At 41.1% G+C, this 22,262-nt stretch overlaps 1 protein-coding gene across 1 annotated transcript in view; it reads left to right on the plus strand.

The window, feature by feature from the left end:
* kdrl (kinase insert domain receptor like) overlaps window positions 1-22,262 on the plus strand; it is an 81,176-nt gene that overhangs the window by 54,021 nt on the left and 4,893 nt on the right. The window contains exons 20-29 of the mRNA XM_054791712.1: window positions 850-938; window positions 1,031-1,184; window positions 2,855-2,952; window positions 3,273-3,395; window positions 3,482-3,593; window positions 9,293-9,392; window positions 13,476-13,581; window positions 14,723-14,847; window positions 16,646-16,724; window positions 18,233-18,336. Of these exons, the coding sequence (XP_054647687.1) occupies window positions 850-938; window positions 1,031-1,184; window positions 2,855-2,952; window positions 3,273-3,395; window positions 3,482-3,593; window positions 9,293-9,392; window positions 13,476-13,581; window positions 14,723-14,847; window positions 16,646-16,724; window positions 18,233-18,336 (1,090 nt within the window). The remainder of the gene's footprint in view (window positions 1-849; window positions 939-1,030; window positions 1,185-2,854; window positions 2,953-3,272; window positions 3,396-3,481; window positions 3,594-9,292; window positions 9,393-13,475; window positions 13,582-14,722; window positions 14,848-16,645; window positions 16,725-18,232; window positions 18,337-22,262) is intronic.

Raw genomic sequence — 22,262 nt, forward strand, 5'->3', positions numbered from 1 at the left:
GACATAAGCACGTGGTAATATGCTCGTATATGCTGTCATCATTATGACATAAACACGTGGTAATATGCTTGTATATGCTGTCATCATTATGACATAAACACGTGGTAATATGCTTGTATATGCTGTCATCATTATGACATAAGCACGTGGTAATATGCTCGTATATGCTGTCATCATTATGACATAAGCACGTGGTAATATGCTCGTATATGCTGTCATCATTATGACATAAGCACGTGGTAATATGCTCGTATATGCTGTCATCATTATGACATAAGCACGTGGTAATATGCTCGTATATGCTGTCATCATTATGACATAAGCACGTGGTAATATGCTCGTATATGCTGTCATCATTATGATGATAAGCACGTGGTAATATGCTCGTATATGCTGTCATCATTATGATGATAAGCACGTGGTAATATGCTCGTATATGCTGTCATCATTATGACATAAGCACGTGGTAATATGCTCGTATATGCTGTCATCATTATGACATAAGCACGTGGTAATATGCTCGTATATGCTGTATATGCTACCTTTGCAGTTTGCATTTATCTATCACCGTATTCTCTAAGCACTCATCCACCTGCCGTGTTACATTGTTACTACACTTCCACAATCCCATGATTAATAATCCCACAGTTGTGTATGAACTGGTTGGATAATTTCACATAAACAAACAGCAGAAATGGGAAAAAAAAATGTAATTTTACAAGTATAAAGTCAAAATATTAAGGTATTAAAATGTTGAATTCTTCTTGTCATATTTAAAACAGGCTATCTATTGGCTATGTATCTGGAGTATCTAGTTTATGAACGAGTCTATGTGCTGTGTGTCAACAGGGCCGCTGATGATGATCGTGGAGTTCTGCAAATACGGTAATTTGTCCAACTACTTGAGAGGCAAGAGAGAGGACTTTGTCGTTTACAAGGTGAGTCTCAAAATGGATTCAAAAAGACCAATCGCTGAGGTTTTTGCCGAGCCGTCCGCGTTGTTCAACACGATGCGTGCGCTCGTGTCCAGAGCCGGGACGGCAAGGTGGTGGCGTCGGGCACGGGCTGCGAGCTGAGCGAGCTGATGAAGCGCCGCCTGGAGAGCGTGGCGAGCACGGGAAGCTCGGCCAGCTCCGGTTTCATCGAAGATAAGAGCTACTGCGACTCGGAGGAAGAGGAAGACGGTAAAGGCAGCTCTGTTTGTCCCTCCTCCCTCGCACGCTGCTCTTCCACCCCTCCCACTGAGGAACAAGCATTGTTTTCTTCAGCCTCTTCAGCCTGATGGGACGTTTCCTCCTCCTGTCCGGCAGTACAATCACTGCGGCGGGCAGCCCGGTGTCACCCCACTGGGTCTGCGTGTTTATTTCCTGTCCTGACCCCCCCTCCCCGCATGTTGCCACTCTCTCGCTCCAGCATGTCAGCTATGTTGCTGCGGAGGTGTTATTTCTGGTTTGATGACTTGTTTACTCAGGTGGGCCACTGGAAGGCCTTCTTTTCAACGCCTCTCCAAACCCCCAACCTGCGACCTACAACCCCCAGCACACGTTTCACCTGACGTCAGAAAAATAGTCCTTGTAGTCGTTTATTCTTTCCTCTCATAAGGGATGTCTTAAGAGGTCCTAACGGAGAACTATTGTGCGACTAATTGGGAAAAATGGCTCCGGTTGTGGCAGGAGTGTCCGAAGTGCGGGCCGTTTTCTTATTGGCCCGTGGCACATTCTAAAAATATTTTTGAAGAAGAAAAACTTTTTAAAAAACAACAGCAAAAACGGAAAAATCAGCAGTCACGTTGCAAGAACATAGTCAAGACATTCTGAGAAAAAGTCATCATTTTACAAGAACAACCTTGCAATACGATGCGGGAAAATAACACGATTTTAGTAGCATAAAGTTGAAATATTGAAGGAAAAAGGCATATTATTAAAGACATAATATTAAAGAAAAAGGAAAGTTTTGGAAAATTTAGGTTGCGGAAAAAGTGCTTTGAGAATGTTATGAGAATAAAGTCAAAATGTTACAAAGTCAGAATTACACGAAGAAAGTTGAAATAGTTTGAAAATATTTTTATTTTTTTTAAAACAGCAGAAACGTGGAAAAAAAAGTTGTAATTTTACAAGAATAAACACAACATACTACGAGATAAAAAGTCACATTCTAACAGGGAATATTAGCAATTTCATGAGAATAAGCTGCTTAATAGTAGGAGGAAAAATAATGTTATTATAGTAGCACAGAGTTGAAATATTTAAGAAAAAATCTTCTTTTTACTGTATAGGTGTAATATAAGAACACAAACAAAACAACAAATAAAGTTGTCATTTTTTGAATTACAAATATAATGTCAAACTATTAAGAGATAGTCATATTCTACTGAGAGAAACATTTTACACGGGAATAAAGCTCTAATATTCCAAAAACAAAACCTCTGAAGATTATTTACCAAGAAAATTGGGGAAAAAAATTGAAAAATGTGGAAAAGTTGGTGTTTTTTTCACCTGTGTGACAAAGCTGAGATGCCGTTTTTTCTTGACATGTCACTTCTTAGCATGGTCGCTATGTGGCCCTCTGGGGAAAAGGTTTGGACACCCCTGCATTGGAGTTCTGCACATCCTGTGAGGATATTGACATAAAAAAAGTTTAATCAAATACCAAAACAGTTGTTGATTAACTGGATAATGGATTAATCATCCATTCAGCGATTAATTATTGCAGCTATTTACCAAGTCCGGAAAAAGTCTGGAATTTTGAAATGTCAAGTCCGTTGGAAGCCTCTTTAAGAAGTCTCGACCTTGCCTGGGTGAAACCTGCACAGACGGATAATTGCGATGACGTTTTTTGTTGTTTTGCTTTGCAGAGTCGGAGGATTTATACAAGCGAGTCCTGACTTTGGAGGATTTGATTTGCTACAGCTTCCAAGTGGCAAAAGGCATGGAGTTCTTGGCGTCTCGCAAGGTATTCCGCATGGCTTCATGGAACAAAACTCATGACATGAAATGTGGAATTGCTGGAGTGATGGCAGTGAGCGGCCGCTGGCTCGCCACGCTGTGTGTATCCACGTGTGTGTTTTACACACACCTGTGTATTGCAGTGGGAGCACAAGCGGAGCAACTGGGACTGATTTAGAAATGCAGTCATTGTTATAAAGAAAAGGAAGCTGACGACATCGATTACAGAAGAGCGTCGTGAAGTTGCACACAACACTTGAACTTGCATGTCAAACTTTGCCTCCAACGACACGTCTTTTCTTTGTTTTTGTGTCTGCGTTCCATCAGTGCATCCATCGTGACTTGGCCGCACGGAACATTCTTCTTTCGGAGAACAATGTGGTGAAGATTTGTGATTTTGGACTGGCCAGAGACATCTACAAGGACCCCGATTACGTGCGCAAAGGAGACGTGGGTTGACCTTTGACAAGATTGGCTCCACTTTAAGGGTGTGACAACGCAGTGGATGATCCTGACTCCTGATGTGATGTCTACAGGCCCGCCTGCCGCTCAAGTGGATGGCACCCGAGGCCATTTTTGACAAGGTCTACACCACTCAGAGCGACGTGTGGTCCTTTGGCGTTCTCATGTGGGAGATCTTCTCGTTGGGTACGTGTCCTGATGGAAACTTTTCATCAGGCCTGGGCGATGTGAACCAAAACTCATATCTCGTGCAAAGTTGTTTCATTCAAATTTCAAAACTCTTCCAGACAAATAGCAGCTAAAATAAAATAGTCCATTCTCTTTTTGAAAGAAGTCTAGAAAAAGTCAAATCATGACTGTAATGTCTTAAGACATTGCGTGTCACGAATGCGAGGCGGCTGTCAAGTGCTTGACCCCCAGTATGCAGAGATGAGGCGACGGTGTGCCAAAAAATAAAACGTTTTTAATCGTTCAGATGCTCACAAATCAGACATGGGAACAAAACGCGACAGGGAGGAAAGCTCTGTGGGAAAAAACTGACAGGTACATTCCAAGGCACAGGTAAGTAGGTAGTCTAAGTTATCGCACGAGTGACAAACTCAATGAGCCAGCGCCGTACGTATGACGACGCTGGCCTTTTAACAGCTACTAATTGGCGACAGCTGCGCGGGCACCAGAAGTGAAGCACCTGCCTCTTCCACCGAGCCGGAAGCACAGCTTGCCAAAATAACAGCGCAAGACAGGAAGCGCTAGCTCCTGTCCTGCGAAACGTGACATTGCGTGTGAATGCCCGAGCCGAATGAGGTGGGGGGGAGAACATGACAAATGAGCAAAAGAAGGACTAATAAAAGAAAACGAATGTATGTTAAATGTTGTGGGTTAAATGTATTTGATGTGTTACAGGTAGCCTGAATGTCTGGATTGTGCTGAACCATTTGATGTTGGAATTGGTTGTACTTGAGGAATTAAGATCAAAGGAATATCCTTAAGTTAATTCATTTTCTGAGGAAAAAAATGGGAATTTAGGGGAAAATTAGAATTGTTTAAACATGAAAAATAGATATTATTAATTGTGCTGAACGATTTGATGCTGGAATTGGTTAAAAAATGTTGAAGTGGTGGAGTAATTAAGATCAAAGGAAAGTGGGAATGTCGGGAAAAGTAGAAATGTTAGTTTGAAGCCCTGGATGTGCGGAGTGTTTTCATGGTGGAACGGTTTGAATCGGTTGGGAGGTGTGCAAACAGTGAAAGTTTGAAAAATGGCCCATTCATTTTCAGTGAGAAAAATTCTGTAGAATTTTTGGATTTTTGAAAAATTCTGTGAACTTCAGGGCAAAACTGAAAGATAGCGCACTATTCCCGAACGAGCTGAACGATTTGAATCGGTTGAAAAATGAAGGGGTGGTTAGTGGACAAAAAAACGCCGAATAAGAATCAAATCCTCAGTTGATAGCAAAAGCATAAAAGAAGCAACTCATAAATACTTGTTGCTTTCATGCCTGATTAATCATGTCTTTCACAGCACTCAAGGTACAATTAGCTCATTGTCTCCATTTTCCACAGGAAACGATGATGCACCATTGTGTACATCAGCTGGGTTGGTAGTTTTCTTACTTTCGGTGACATCTCGAATGTTGTTGGTCATCTCAATGGCGAAATGAAGCCACGCCTTGCCGCAGACGGTGTAGCTTCTCCGGAGCACAGTGCTAGCTAACCACAGCCACTCCTGGTGCGAGGTGTAGTTGCTCCCAAGCCCGGTGTTAGCCGCTGCTGGGGTGTGAGGTGCAGGCACTCGGAGGACCGGCGCCGGTGGGCTCGGGTTTAGCCTCTGCTTCCAAAGGCCGGTGTTAGCGGGAGATGACGCGTGTAACGAGGTGTAGATTTTCCGCAGCTACAGCGCAAGGGTTTGCAGCGCTATCAAAAAAAAAAAAAGATAAGACATAAAATATGTCTAAAATGTAGGACAAATTTTTAGTTATTCCACACTATTTTGTGAAGTACATAATTCCACATGTGTTCATTCGTAGTTTTGTAAATAGTCATGAAAATAAAGAAAACACATTGAATGAGAAGGTGTGTCCAAATCAGCACGGGTCCAAATTTTCCAATCCAGGAGCGCCCCATCCGTCAAAGTTGTCATGTTTGGTCTGAAAGCACCTCCACAGGTAAAGTAAACGTAACGGCTTCCCCGCTGCATTTTAGCCCTCTGAGATCTCTTGATAAAAAGGGCACTTCAAATAAGATGCATACTTTGTAGTCCAGCCGCTGTAAAAGTCCCCATTTTCAGTGTGTGCTTATTTTTGTCCAGTTGACTGTCATGTTTTTGGGTCAAAGATAGTAGTTTCATGTGATTTCTGAGTTGGTTTAAAGTGTGTAAATAAGTTCATAGTTGGAAAATAAATACGTTAAAAATGTACACTTAAATGGTTAAAAAGATGTGGTTAAAAAGTTAAAGTTAAAGTGAGACATCTTCTCCAAAAAGAATCGTTTCAGTGACAGGAAAGGAAGAGTCAGAGCTCTTCTCGCGGTTAGACAATCTTTGACGTTTTTCCTCTCTCGGTGAAGCACAAGCTAGCAACGGCAGAAACAAAGTCTGAAAAGCTCATAAACAATCCGTTTTTGCTCTGAAACGTTTGAGCCTTGGGAAACTTTCTTCCTTGTGAGTGTCTGTGTGTTCAACGCACATAAAATAGTGATCTCAAATGTTCCTGAATTATTGCTTTGAATGTGTCTGTAAACTCGATGGTGTGTGTTAGCTGTCAGTAATGTATCACGTGTTTAGGCTAGCTACTTGTGTTTAGCATATCTACTGTGCATTTATAGATAGCAGCTGTATTTTTGTATGGTACAGTTACCGCATGCGTACATGCACATCAAAGAAGCCTCACGAAAGCAAGAAAAGTAAGCTTTGTAAACGGAGTTGTCTTTATTAGTCCGCATGCAGTCACGTGGTGTGAAGACAGCTCCGCTAGCGAGTCGTCTTCTTCTACTGTTATACTGCTTCAGTGCGATACGCGCGCCCCTTGCAGAGCGGAGTATGTACTGCATCAGCAAGCTCTTCTCTCGTTAGATTGAATGCTTTCCTGTATGTTATTTGGGTGATGTTTGGCGGGCTGTGTGGGGTCGCCGGGCTGCCTCTTAAGGGCCAGTGATGTAGGCCAGCATCATAAGTTTCATTTATCCTATTCCAGGTCAGAGGTGAGCTGGAGCCTATCCCAGCTGGCTTTGGCCAGAGAAGGCCAATCAAAAAATATGAAATATATAATAGCTGCACATGTTGAACCTCCACTCCCGCACGCTCTTCCACTTCCTCCCTGCTGTTGAGAGCGTTAATACATGGAAAAGATCCATGCTGCGCTCTTATCTAATGTACATCTGCCACCTTGTGGCTGTTTTTATGGCTTAAAACTGCTCTAATCGTGACATCCATTAATGTGCAGTTACGTCATCTCCTCGTTTTGCCTCTCGCGCAAAGAACACGTGAAAATACGTCTTTGGGATCGAGTGTTTGGGTTTATGAAAACGTATAAATACGTCTTTGGTATTGAATGAGTTAAGGGCCACCGATGTCGATTAACTTCACGAGTGAAAAATAAATTCAGTTTCATTTAAAGTGAAATTGAACGTGATCTTGGTCCTACAAAGAGCATGTTAATGCATGGTGGTGCCTGAGAAAATCATGTACACGCATCCAACATACTGTAAAAAAAAAAAAAAAAGCTTGCCAATCCGCGTTGCCAGGCAGCCACGTCATGGTGGAAATGAATTCATTGCTGTGCTAAAGGGGGCATTGTGTGCACGTTGCCTGTATTGCATGGAACGGCACTGCCTGCACATTTCTATAGCAAGACTCAACGTGAAATATTGTAAGGCCCAAACGTCACCACGGGAAGCCGAGCGCATGTAAAAACCAAGACCAAGAGGCCTAAATGGACTCATGGCGCTTACTTGTGAATGCCCGCCAGGGCACACAGCATTTGAATAGAACGATGTGAGAAATGGCGTACTTGGCTACTACTGTAACGTTTGGCCTTTCACCTGCATTCTCTTCCACCGCCTTTAATGTAAAGCAAACACGTACTCCCACTTCTGGCAATTCAATACTCAAAAGCAGCAAAGGAAAAGACGTGAGATTTGCTGGAACAGACAATAAAATGGATGTTTTTATCAGGGCGTCCAAACAGGAAGGATGCAGCTTTGCCGTTTTATGCTAAGTTCTAATATTTCCAGAAAAAGCTGCATCTCAGTTTTGTTATATGCTGTTATGTACTAGTCCCTGTAGTAGTATCAACTTCACTCTTTGCTGCTGTTGTCTTTTTAATTTTCCAAATATTTAAACTTTCTTCTAAAATAATCTTTGTAAAATAAAATAGCAATATTACAACTTTATTCTCCATTTCCCCAACCTTATTTGTTTGTTTCTCATAATATTACCAATTTTTTTCTTTAATATTTGAACTCTGTGCTACTAAAATGGGATTATTTTTCCTCATAATATTACCACTTTATTCTGGTAAAATTGCAACTTTTTCTTGTTAGAATACGACTTGTTATCCCTCAATGTTTTGACTTTATTCTCGTAAAATGACAGGGTTTTTTTTTTTTTTTCATTTCTGCTGGGGGGTTTTTATTTCCAATGATGTCAACTTTTTTCTTAAGTAATATTTTGACTTTATCCCCATAATATTATAACTTCTTCACCAACCTAATTTTCCAAAAATTACTACTTGATCTTTTTTGTTTGTTTCTCATTTTATCATGACTTTTATCAAATAACCCATTTTTTTCTTTAATATTTCAAGTTGATGTTACTAAAATTACTGTTATTATTATTATTATTATTATTAAATGCTACTATTATTTTTCCTCATCATGTTTACGAGTTAGGACTTCTTATCTCTTAAAATTTGGACTTTATTCTCGTAAAATGTACATTTCTTTCCAACTATTTCAACTTCTTTCATACATAATTTTCCTAAATTTATTGTTGTAATATTATGACTTTATTCCCATCATATTTAGACTTTATTCTCATAATGTTGTAACTTGTTCCCCATCCCAATTTTCCAAAAATTACAACTTTATTTTATTTTTATTTTTTCTCATAGTATTATGACTGTTAAAAAAATGTTTCTTTAATATTTCAACTCTATGATACTAAATAATTTTTCCTCATAATATGATGAGTTTATTCTCGTAAAATTGTATTTTTTTTTCATTTCTTTCATTTCAACTAGTTCAACGTTCTTCTTGTGATTAAGACTTTATTCCTATAATATTTTGACTTTATATTGACTTGAACATTTTCAGAACACTTTTTCTGCAACCTGAATTTCCATAAATTCTAACTTTATTTGTTGTTTTGTTTGTTTCTTAAAAAAATTTCTTTTTTCTTTAATATTTTAACTTTATTTTTCCTCTTAATGTTATGACATTATTCTTTTAAAATGATGACTTTACTCTTTAGATTACAACTTTTTGACTATATTCTTGTAAAATTACTGCTGATTTTTCCTTTTTTTATTTTCCAACTAATTTAACATTAGTTTGACACTAATTTGACACTAATTTGACATTTTTTTTCTCGTAATTATAACTTTATTCCCATAATATTTGGACTTTCTTCCCGTATTATTATAACTTTTTCTGCAACCTCATTGTTTGGCTTTCTTAATATTGCAATATTTTTCTTTAATATTTCAACTTTATGCTACTAAAATGATGCTGAACCTTTTTGCCGTAATATTTTGATTTTATTCTTGTAAAATGACTGCTTACTTTTCCATTTTTGCTGTTGGTGTTGTTTTAATTTTCTTGTTAAATAATATTTGTAGAATGGGCCACCTTAGGACACCCCTGTTTCATGTTCCTCTCTCCTCCTTTAGGTGCGTCGCCATACCCCGGCGTCCAAATTGATGAGGAATTTTGCTGCAGACTTAAGGAGGGCACCAGGATGAGAGCTCCAGAATACTCGTCCTCTGAAATGTGAGCATTGGTCTCCACCGCGCACGCAAGTCAAACGTGCTTTTTAGACTCTTTCACACAGAAACCCTGCAAAATTGGCCCATCAAGGCGGGAAAAGTGAGTCTCGGGTGTTAAACTTGACACTGCCGTCCTCAACATTGCGGGATACGCTTTCGCACAGGTGCCGTCCCGCCTCTGTTGCAGCACTGATAATACCCTCCCAAGCTGCCAAACAGGCTGAATTATCCAGGGCGATGTGAAAGGATGTGTCCACATGGGTTCTGTATGACACGGACTGAGTCACCTCACTTCTATTCTGTCTTTGCCGGTAGCATCATTTGCAGCAACGCTCTTTGCGTTCGTCACACGTCTCATACAGTACAGTATGTGTTTGTTTCTACCTTTTTCTGTTCTTTAGTCGTCAGCAGAACATAGGTACGTTTCAGGGGGAAAAAAAGGGAGAAAAACTGATTTTTGTGGGAAAAAAAGCATCACTTCCACTTTGACTGAAATGTATTTGTGCTTTTGTGACAGCTCAAATATCTAAACAACTAGATTCAAGATTGAAGAGTTTTATTGTCATGTGCACAGTAAAACAGGTAGTTCTGCTATGCAATGAAATTCTTATTCTGTTCATTCTCCAAAAAAAGAAAGAAAACACAAGAAAATGAATAAGAACATAAGAAACATAAATACCAATAAATTAAGCAACGACAAGAGAAGAGACATTAATACAAATAAATAAATAATAAAGTGCTATGAGTGTGTGTGTGTGTTGCGTGCGGCGTGTGTGAGTGCTTCGTTGAGAAGCCTGATGGCCTGTGGGTAAAAGCTGTTTGCCAGCCTTGTGGTCCTGGACTTCAAACTCCTGTAGCGTCTGCCTGACGGTAGGAGTGTGAATAATGAGTGTTGTGGATGTGTGCTGTCCTTGATGAGGTTGTGTGTTCTTCGTAGGACTCTAGTTTTATAAATGTCTTGCAGTGAGGGGAGGGCTGCCCCAACAATGTTCTGTGAGGTCTTGATCACCCGCTGGAGTGCCTTCCTATCACGTGTTGTACAGTTACCGTACCAAACAGTGATGGAGGCGGTAAGGACACTTTCCATAGTGCATCTGTAGAAGCAACTCAGGATTGTGGTGGACATGCCAAATTTCCTCAGTCTTCTCAGGAAGTACAGTCTCCTTTGGGACTTCTTCAGAATTTGTTGGGTGTTGTGAGACCAGGTGAGGTCCTCGCTGATGTGTGTGCCAAGGAACTTGAAGGTTTTCACCCTCTCCACCTCAATCTCATCAATAAACTATACCACAGAAACACAAAAAAGGCTTGTTTTACATCAAAATAACAATTTATTTACAAATATAACACCATCAACTATTTACAGTTTTCACATTTTGGAGCTGAACTACGTGTGTGCGCGCACGTGCGCGTGTGATCCCTGGCGAGCTCTCATCAAATGCACATGAGGATGAGGATGAGGATGGTCTCCAGGTCCTGGGGTAGCAGTGTTATCTTCATATCTGAGGCAGGTCTCACATACTGTATGTCAAGAAGGAGCAAGTCTTGGCACCAGTGGGTCTGCATCCACAGGTCCTTTTTTCCCAATGGTCTGCTTTTAATTTGGAGCATCGCCTTCAGTTAAATTCTCCATTGAGTTTGTTGCTGATAAAACCCTGGGATGGTTTGATCCCGGATCATTATTAAGCACAAGTTGATAAATCCTACTTGAAAAGGAGGAGGGTTTATGGGCTCTGTGAGTCATGTGAACGCACACAAGTGGCGTAAGGACGCCAGGCAGATGGCCAAGACGAGACGTGGAAGACTTCCAAGGTTACTTTTTATGGACTTGCTGGCCCCTTTTACACAAACCTTAATAGCCGCTTTTTTGCCGTCCTGCTGTTCTGTGTGAACAGCACCGACTGGGGCGGGATGGCGGCTGTGTGAAAGCATATCCCACAGTGCCAGGGCTGGAATGACACCGTGACCAGACTTTTCTAGGACCTCTGTGTGAAAGACCGCGCTCATATTGTCTCTAAAGACGTGTTACTGGCAGGGTGGCTTGGTCCCGTTCTTACGGCACAGTGACCCATGCGGAAAATCCCTGGTTTCATAGTGCCTCTTTTTGCTGTGTGAAAAGCACCGACACCAGTGGAGGGGGGGCTCAATTTTAAACAAAATTTTAATATTTTTAAATTTAGGTTGTGGAAAAAGTGTTGAGTCAATATTAAGTCAAAATATTCTGGGAACAAAGTCTTAATTACAAGAAGAAAGTGGAAACAGTTGGAAAAAACAACAGCAAAAACAGCTGTAATTTTACGATAATAAAGTCAAAATATTTAGACAAAAAGTTGTATTCTAACAAGAAAAATGTCATAATATTATGAGAAAAATAATGTCATTTAGTAGCATAAAGCAGAAATATTGAAGAGAAAAGACGCTTATTTATTTTATTTTATTTTTAAGTCATGATAAAAATAAAACAAAGTTTTGGTTTGCAGAAAAAGTTATAATGTTACAAGAATAAAGTCCAAATATTATGCAAATAAAGTCATAATAGCACAAAATGAAAATGTACAAAAAGGCATCCAACCGTGTCCCTGTCTCAAATGACTTTGCTCCGTAGGGTGGCTGGACTCACCCTAAGAGATGGGGGAGGGGCTCGGTCATCCTGGAGGGGCTCAGAGCAGAGCTGCTGCTCCTTCACCAGTTGAGGTGGTTCGGCATCTAGTCCGGACGCCTCCCTGGTGAGCTGGGAGAAGGCCCCTGGGCAGACCTAGGACACCCTGGAGGGATTATGTCTCACAGCTGGCCCGCCTTGGTGTCCTCCCAGTGGAACCGGAAGAAGTGGCCAGGGACTGGGAAGTCTGGACTTCCCTGCTGAGACTGCTGCTCCCGCGACCCGGAAGCGGATAAACGGATAAGAAAATGGATGGATGGAAAATTTCTGAGGATTATTTAAGAAGAAAGTTGAAATATTGGGAAAAGCGTCTGTGTAGGCTCTCGGTCGTACAGGAGTTGTCCATCGAGGGAAAGGCTTCTTGAGACGTCATCTGTACTTCTGTGAAGAAGGTGTCGGACGTTTCGCTCCTCATCCGAAGAGCTTCGTCAGCGAACTAATAAGTGCTGGTAGCCTAGGCCTTAAATACTTCCCTTTTATCAGAGGTGTTAATAGCAGGAGAGGATTATACCACTACTCCGCCCAGGCTTAGTGTAAGGAACCAATAGGAGGAGGGTGTTGGCACACCAATTCCACCCACTCTTACTGTATTTAAGGCCTAGGCTACCAGCACTTGTTAGTTCGCTGACGAAGCTCTTCGGATGAGGAGCGAAACGTCCGACACCTTCTTCACAGAAGTACAGATGATGTCTCAAGAAGCCTTTCCCTCAATATTGGGAAAAGTTTTTTTTTTTTTTTAAACAGCAAAAATGGGGGAAAAAAGTGTAAAGAAGAGCAAAGTTGATACTAATAATCAGCTTTATTACCTACACTATATCACAAAGCCCAGATGTAGTACGGTGTGTACCTTCTTAGCATGTCCCGTATGTGGCCCTGTGTGTAGTGCGTTAGAGTTTTGATCCATCCTGTGGCGGTGGGGAGGGCTCCCTCCTGGTGGTTTAAGACGGGAGTCAATGAGATGAACACAGAAGGAGAGTCGGAGGGTGTGTGTTTTTCATATGGAGCTTGATGATGATGTAAGCAGATGGTTGCTGCTGAAAGGGGGCAGCATTTCATCAATGATCCCAATTAGAACCATGCGGTGATGCTTCTTCCCTGTAAATTCCCGCATGGAAAGAGTCCGACCCAGCACTGTCTGAGTTTTCCCACACGGCCGACGACGCTGACAGGTCGTCACAGAGCCGACAGAAGCTACGTGCCCTTCACACGCAGCCAACGCGGCGCCAAAGCTTTATGATGACGTGAAAACAAAGAATCTGTTCTTACCGTTGAACGTGAACGCCCCCCTCTTGACTAAACACGGTGGACTTTTCCTCAACTCCGACACGCTAAATATTTTGGCCCTATGAGGTCCCATGTTACCTTAGCGCAAGCCAAATATATGTTCTTGGCATGAGCAGTGCTGAGAATGTATGTGCTCTCTGCTTGTAGATATCAAACCATGTTGGACTGCTGGCAGGGGGAACCGCAGGAGAGGCCCACCTTCACCGAGCTGGTTGAAAGATTGGGAGACCTGCTCCAGGCAAGCGTGCAGCAGGTGAGGAAAACAACCTGGACCGGGACCTCTTTACACACCAAATGTAACACAGCCTACTTCAGTACACCCCCCACATGTCATTAGATCTTCTCAAGGGACAACTACAGACATTCAGCTTGGATATACCTTAGAGTAGTGTGCAAAAATGTGGAATAAAACATTGTGGACTTTTATCTTTAAGAGCCACAAACTTGGTTTCCAGCTCATTTACCACACACTCAGAGTCGTTGCGAGTGGTGGCACCATTGTTAGCATGAAAGCTAAGCTGTTTTGCATCACAAATGTGAGTCACAAAGGCAGCAAACGTTACGGGAAAGGAGGCAAGGTCTCCGAAGAGGCTTCAAGAGAAGCTGAGAGAGGAAGTCACAGTCACACACTTGGCTTTGCTGGAAGTGACGGCATGGAAATATATCAGTGACAGTGAGATAATGCTGTGAGTATACAAAAACAAACCCATCAAGCAACACAATATTGGTTGGAAAGATGCTCGTCCCAACACCTTTCTTACTGTGGTGTGAAAAAGTGTTTGCCCACTTGAATCTTTCATATCATCAAACAATGTAAATATTTGTCAATGACAGCACAACTCAACACTTTATGCAGTTTTTAAATGAAACCTTTAATTATTAAGGGAGAAAACAATCCAAGCCTATTAACTGGTTGGGCCCCCCTGAGCAGCAACAACTTCAATCAAGCATTGGTGCATCGCTCCTTCACACAGGGCCGTGTAGGTTTGCATTTGTTTCTTCCTTAAGAATAACAACTTTCGTTTAAAAAGTGCATTTTGTGTTCAGTTGTGTTGCCATTGACTAATATCAATTAGTTTATTTGTTGATCTGAAACATTGAAGTGTGACAAACATGCAAAAAATAAGAAACACTTTCACACCACGGTATATTTAATAATAAAAGCTAAAAACAAAGCCAAAAACTCTCATTAGTAACATAATTGTTGAGGTGCATTTTTGATTTATTCGCCACCACCTTGGTTTATTTAGCCGCTCTCCACAAGCCGTGCGTGTTTGTGTAACATTCACAGCGCCGTGCCTGCTGCCCATCAATCTGCCTTGTGTGCTGTATGCCGTGCATCATGTCAGCCTTGCGGTGTACCCAGATGTTCTGTGTTTGTGGGGCTGATTTAGGAGGGGAAACACTACATACCCATCAACACCGCCCTGCTGGCCAAGGTTGGAGACCTCTCCACCAGCAGGCTGCCAGAGGAGACCCAGACTCGGCCCGTCTCGCAGCGCGACTCGGGGGGGACATGGTGAGAATGCATACACATTTTCATCGAAATGTTATTGGACTTCATGTTTCTTGGGTCACGGCTGTACGATTCAATTATCGCTCCCTCGCTATATTCACAAATTCATTCATTCATGATCGCTGTTGCATGGATGAATGCTTATTATTAGTCAAAAAATGCATAATTAAGCAATATTTAAGCAAATTGTACTTATTCTTGGCCTAAATCAGTGCTTCTCTCCCCTCGGGGACCGCAGTGAACTGTCAGGGGGGTGTGAGAGGCACGGAGTGCTTTCGGTGTTAGCATGGACAAACGTATCATACAAAGCATGCAGTTTGACTCTTGAAGACACTTGTACTGTATGCTCCACAGCTCTCCATATTGTTGCATTTTCCTGGTTTCAGTTTTGAGTTCAGTCTGTACAGGACAGATAAATAAATAGATATCAATAGTATTTTCAATCGGGGGGGGCTGAAAACATTTCTGTCCCCTAGGGGGCAATGACAGAAAATAATTGAGAACCACTGGCCGAAATGAAGCATTTTCACTCGTAAAAATGGCTGAATGATGTAAAATACAAATACACTAGGTCCCCAACTTACGAACACCCAACTAGCGAACACTCGCGGATACAAACACAAGCCGACTGGTCTATATTTTATTTTATTTTGCCTTGCAGTCACTCAATCAGTATTTCTACTGCTACTGTACATGCTTGACCAGTAGAGGGCGCTGTGACACTGCTAATGGGACCAACAGAGGAAGAGTTAGACTGGGGAGATACAGTGTAAAGCTAAATGGAAAGCTAAATGATACAACCCTGACAGAGCGTGTGATTAAAGTTTATGAAGAGTTAATAGGCCTGCTTAATTCTACACCACCCACAGAACACTACCTCTTTTAGAAGAGTCTAACCACCACCACCATTTGTCCTTTTTTTCAATATCTCCTCCAACTCCTCCACAACAACGTATGCTGGACCACTCCTCTTCAAAGGTAAATAACATTTATCATTACGTATTATTATATCACTTTTATTATTGTTTTTTTTATTCATTATCCTCATTTAATATTACTACTGCATCCAAACTCATATTTACATACATACACATATACTGTATATGTATACACGTACATGTAGTACCTATATCATTGCTAATATTACCTTTTACCCTACTTAAGAACAATTCCACATAAGAACGGTCGTCTGGAGCCAACTGTGTCCGTAAGTTGGGGACTTAGTGTACAGGCAGAAGAAGCATTGTTAATTGTGAATGTAGTGTTCTACATTGGCCACTAGGTGTCGGTGATCAGTGAGACAGGCACTGGACCCGTCACTAAGGTTCCCTAGGGAACACATTTATGAGACACTGCTTGCGCAGCAGTTTTATTTACTCTTATTCTGTCTACTGTATTGGCTAATACAAGTGAAAAGCCATTTAAAACATGCAAGGAAGTACACTATCCAGACAAAAAACACAAGGACCTGCTAATGTGTGCGTCTATGTTATCCTATTTATGTCTAATATGTCCTCTTTTGTGTGATTATACCTACTGTGTTAGGTAATAGGAGTGTAAAGGTGACTATAGGGGTGTTATTTCATGTCTACAGGGCTCTAATAACGTTTTATATTTACTGTATGTTGATTAGAAAGTCATAAACAGGTTTTCTATGCTCCAACTGGAACATTGAATCCTATCCTAAATAAATTCATTTATGGCGGTGGGGTCTGGGACCAATTAACCGCTATAAACGAGGGACGACTGTGTACGGATTGGCCACTGCTTTGATGCTGATGATCTTTCTTTGCTTTTTTAGGAACATCAAGATCCGTCCGGCAAGTGTGAAGACCTTTGACGAGGTCACCATGGACAGCGGGACAAATGAGGGTCACGGGGTGAGTTATTCCTCCTGACTCTAAAGCCGAAAGCCTTTTAAGAGTTCACCAGTGAAACAGAACACACGTCACTTTTTACAGTAGCTAGGTTATAGCCCACAGAAGGGCATTATTATCTTTGACAAGGACTTACTGTCATGTAATAAAAAGGTTATTTGTGAGTTCTGCTGTGTTAGTCTCCTATCATTGCTGAAATCATTCATGAAATGTGTCTGGCAAACTGTCCTTGTTTAAGCCTGGGTCACAACCGGATGAACGACTTTTTGGCCGTGCGATTTGTGGCGTTCCCCAACTCTCCAAGGTCACAACCAACAAAAAAAAAATGCCACCAATCGCACAGCAAAGAAGACACACAAAAAGTAATTTCAGTATGCTTAAAAGCAGCAATGTAAGGTTTGCCATCGCACACGTTCTGTTCTACTCATCTAGTGTGGAAATGATGGCACATAATTGTGATGTCATCTGTCAGCAGCAAGCCAAAACCTCCGTCTTTGCCGTCCACACGCTAACGCTGAACTGGAGTTTTCCATCTTCTTTTCCAAAAGCCCCATTTTTAACTCTTTCAATACCAAATACGTATTTATACGGTTTTATAAACCCGAACGGCCGACCACGGTACGTTTTTTTTGGGGGGGGGGGGCAAAAAGACACAACTGCACACTAATTGATGGCACTTTTACAGTAGTTTAAGCCATAAAAAGGGCCACAAGGTGGCAGAAGTGCATTTGAGAATGGATCAAAATGGATCTTTTGCATATAAAAACACACTCAACAGGAAGGAGGAAATTGGAGAGCGTGGAGGAGTGTAGCATACAGAAGGTTACGCATTGCAGGGACATTTTAACGCATGCACACGCACAGTTTACTTCCAATCGTGAAAACTGTAAATAGTTGATGGTGTTATATTTGTAAATAGTTATTTTGATGTTAAACAACCGTTTTTGTGCTGTTTTAGTTGGTATAGTTGTTTAGATATTTGAGCTGTCACAAAAGCAAAAAATGTGCGTGAAAGTTATGCTTGAGATGTACTGTCTTTTCACAAAAAGCTGGTTTTCTCCTCGTTTTAGTCAGGAACTGATATTTTCCTGAAACTTACCTATGTTCTATTGCTGATTACTAAAAAAAACAGAACAGGTTAAAAACAAACTTTTTTGTTCTGATGAAAGACGAGCGTGTAATGTTTCTTTTGGTAGCTTCCATGTTTCTAAAGCCATACAACACAACATACAGGTACTGTGTGCCTCGAAAGATCAGTCAAAATGGTCTAAAATGGCCGCTACTGAAGGGTTTTGGTGCACACCAGGGTTCAAATGATCGTGTTTGCACTCGACCGAAGGAAACCGAACATACCAAGCAAACGTACCAAAGTTCCTTTTAACAAAGCATGCATTACAGGTGTGAACGCATTCTTAGTTCCAGCTTTGGTGTTGGATTCTAGTAGATTGTGCTGCTTGGTTTTTTTGTTTTTTTGCCATTTTTGGCATGACTGGTCCTCTTATGTTGAACAGGGCGGACAGTCCGACAGCGGGATGGGCCTCTCCTCTGACAACATGAATACTCTCAAGAGACTGGAGTCGTTGGCCGGCCGACCTCTGAGCATCATGGCTCTGGCGTACGTACGATGCCATTCTCACACACACACACACACACACACACACACAATGTGTACAATTATTGGGCAAGACGTTGTTTTGAGGATTCATTTTATTATTGAACGACTGTACTCTCGGTTGTGTGCACAAAACTATTACTATTAATTAGAGATGCATGATATCGTTTTTTTTTTTTGTTTGTTTGTTTGTTTTTTTCAGACCAATAGCCATAACATTCTGCTTCTCAAGACCAATAACTTTTTTATATCTCCTTTTTTAATTTAGATTGAAGTGTAGTTTGTCTACACCTGGAGGTACAAATTAGTATTTGACCAAGTGTACCTGTTGATTAGTCCTAATGAAATATGATGACATCACTACTACCACATCACTACTATCAGGAGAAGCAGAGTATAGAGGGGGAGGAGCCACCTGCTGTAGCCCAGCAAGGTGCACTGTATTCGGGCACACGCTCCCGGACAGTCTGACTGGCTGCGTAGGTCTCTGGCAAACCTTTTGCACTTTTGAAATGTGGCACTTGCGTTTCAGGTGGCTGATAAGGTTTTTTGTGTGCTCGCTGTTTTTTTTTCCCTTTGGTACAACTAGCACGCAAAATGTCTTCCCCTGAAAGTGAATGTTTGTTTCCAAGTGAGCTCAGGGGAAATTACGACAGGCTGTTAACATCACAGGCAGGAGAAAAAAGGAGCGCCTTATTTGCTCAGCCGCACAGTACGGGTTATCTCGCCTCATTGGAGCGTCATGTTATCGAAGTTGTTGGTATGATGTCATAATTCCCTCCTGTCGGCCCGATAATTATTGTGCACTCCGAGTACTGGCACAAAAATTACAAACAAAAAAAGTCACAATTAGATGAAGAAATAAAGGGCATACTTTATGTCATAAAATAAAAGTTGTATTTACTCTGTTTTGGATTCTTCGGCTTTTTTTCTGGAAACAAACTCGCACATTCATCACTATGAAGGACAATTTCTTAATGATAAATTACACTTCATAAGTGTAGGAACCCTACTTTAATCAGTATGCCTTTTACAAAGTTTGAAATGTAAAAAAAAAAAAGTCAAAAGTCACGGAGGTGTTTCTGGAACAAGTCAAATAAAATACGGTGGTGCCTTGGTTAATGTCATTAATCCGTTCCAGAAGGTCAGACTCAAACCAAAACGGACTCTTACCAAGGCAAGTTGTTCCAGAGAAATTCATGTAAATCCAAGTAATCTGTTCCAGACACCCCAAAATGTTCACAAAAAACACATTTTATAGATAGAAAATGATGCAAAAATAATTAATCATGTGACAACTGAACAACATCCCCTTTACCTAGTTTTGCTTTACACTCTAATAATAATAATATATTGTATCACCAGAAATACACGTTGGATTTGGAAGATATGCAGAAAAATGACGATGTGCTCCAAAAACTCTCATAATTGTGCAGACAGTATGCAACAGGTAGTAAATGCCATAGAAGGGAGGCCCAAAGAGAAAGATGCGGAGTGGACATGTCGCTGTTTTCTTTTAAGAGCGCCCACTAAAATGCTCTTTATTGGAATTCCAAGCAAAAATGATTTCAAGTATGACTCATGTCTCGTTACTGTGGCCTATGGTTGCTCTCTCCCACTCTCTCTCTCCAAAATCTGGTGCTCATCAGGATGAATTTAGGACGTGACAGGGCAACAAATTGAAGCTGTTTTAAGTAGAAAAAACACACTTGGACTTGAAATGTCCCCTATTAGGCAAAAGTGACATTTTAATGGCATTCTAACAGTAATATGTCCCCCCAGAGCCTTTTTATGAGCACCAAAAACCACATCCTCTTCCTCACTTGTTTGCTCCACTTTCTTTTTTTCTTTTTTTGTCCTGTCCAGCCATTAGGGCAGATAGTATTGTTGATCTAAATGCCCTTAGGGTTAGGTTAGCGGTGTACAAAATAAAACAACAACCAGGCTTTGCTACGCGTCTTAAAATGACTTCAAATAAATCCCCACCATCTGTCAGTCAGCTACTGACATTCAGATTCAGCAAATACGCTAACCTAGCATGCTGTGGCTGTTAAAATGGTAGTGTAACGTTAGCACTGTAGCTCACATAGCTATGCTAGTCTTGGTAACGTAATGCTCCCTTGAATGTGATATATGGCATGTATTGCTATTATTATTGGACAAGTTGCAGTGTGGATGTAAGCACATAAAACAGCGTGTTCCCACACGGGCAGGGGTGTCCAAACGTTTGACCAGCACGGGCCACATAGTGAAAAATGAAAGGATGCAACTTTGCCACTTGGGTATTTTGTAAAGCAACGCATGTAGATGTGCTAGCAAGTTCCAGCAGGTATCTCATCTCAGCTTTGGTCTATATCAGTGGTCCACAACCTTTTTGGACCCACGGCCCAGCTCGTGTTCCCACAAGTCTCAACGGACCGGGGCAGTGGTGGTGGGGGTCGTATAGCGATGTAATTTATCTCATTTTATGTATTGTGTAAAACTAAGACAGGAACAACATCAAATTAAAAGCACAAAGTGAATACAGACCCACCATCCACCACTAGAAGCTTGGAGTTTGTTTTTCAGAGAGAAGATGATAGCACCACTGCTTGATGTGTGTGCTAATGTTGTGGAATAATAAGAAGCACAACAAGACACATCTGCAGTTGAGGGAAAGGGGCCTCATTTATTTCGTTCGCCCTTAAATAGAGCCAATGAACAGTAACAATGACGTGGATCACTAGACTCTGTCCTTATTAGGAACTTTTGGCAGGACATTTTGGAGTCGCATAACATCTGAAAAGCATCTTGTGTAAGTCAGGTCACGTTGATTCTGTTCACAAAAGAAAAAAGTCATCTGGAGTTCACAGGAAAATAATTATTTTACAATATATTCCCCCCTTTTGGGGGTCCTAAACCCCCAAAACAAACAAATTTACCCCTCGTTCATCAAGTATCCTGGCACCATCTCGACTTGTCCATTTTTCTAATCAAGTTCATGGATTAAGTTCATGGGTGGTTGATGCATGTTTGTCCTGACTAATGGGCATGGGAGAAAAGGGAACGTCTTATGGGCAATGATTGGTCCTGGCCAATGATTGGTCCTGGGCAATGATTGGTCCTGGGCAATGATTGGTCCTGGCCAATGATTGGTCCTGGGGCAATGATTGGTCCTGGCCAATGATTGGTCCTGGGGCAAAGGCAGAGTGGTTGGCCCGGTGGTTGGGGACCCCTGCTCTATACTGTAGGGGAAAAGGTCTATTATTAATAGACATGGGACAAGTATTTCAACCTTCTTGTTAAATGTACTTTTCCTCAGAACATTAGAACGTTTTCCCCAACTTAGTTTTCCAAAAATTACAACTTGATATTGTTTTGTTTCTCTTTTTTTTTTAAATAAGGTATTTTTCCCTTATTATTTCAACTCTATGCCACTGAAATGACTTTTTCCCTCATAATATTAGAAGTTTATTCAGAGCAGAGTGTATTTTGTTTCCCACCGATTGCTAACACATTTCACAAATGTTAATACTGTTCATTGTTAATCATCTGGAATTTTTGGGAAATTGGCAAACTATTGCTGATTTCTCCATTTTTGCTGTTGTCTGTTGTTTTTTTTAAGTTGTTAAATCATATTTGGTGTGTTGTGTGCCGGTAGATAAACAGCCACGGGCCGCACGTTGGACACCCCTGCACTCGGGCTCACGACTGTGAACACACTAAACGTCTGAATTCTAGCATCAAGGCTGGATTTTGTCCTATTTGATACTATTTGATAATATTTGATTCTATTTGATACTATTTGATGCTATTTGATACTATTTTATTCTATTTGATACTATTTGATACTATTTGATACTATGGTGGGACTTGTATGAGTTACTTAAGACTGTTGAAACATATGATGAATGAATTGTTCTGGGTGGGTGTCTTCAGGCTGACATGTT

This window comes from Dunckerocampus dactyliophorus, chromosome 11 (genome assembly GCF_027744805.1).
Source record: "Dunckerocampus dactyliophorus isolate RoL2022-P2 chromosome 11, RoL_Ddac_1.1, whole genome shotgun sequence".
Taxonomy (NCBI): domain Eukaryota; kingdom Metazoa; phylum Chordata; class Actinopteri; order Syngnathiformes; family Syngnathidae; genus Dunckerocampus; species Dunckerocampus dactyliophorus.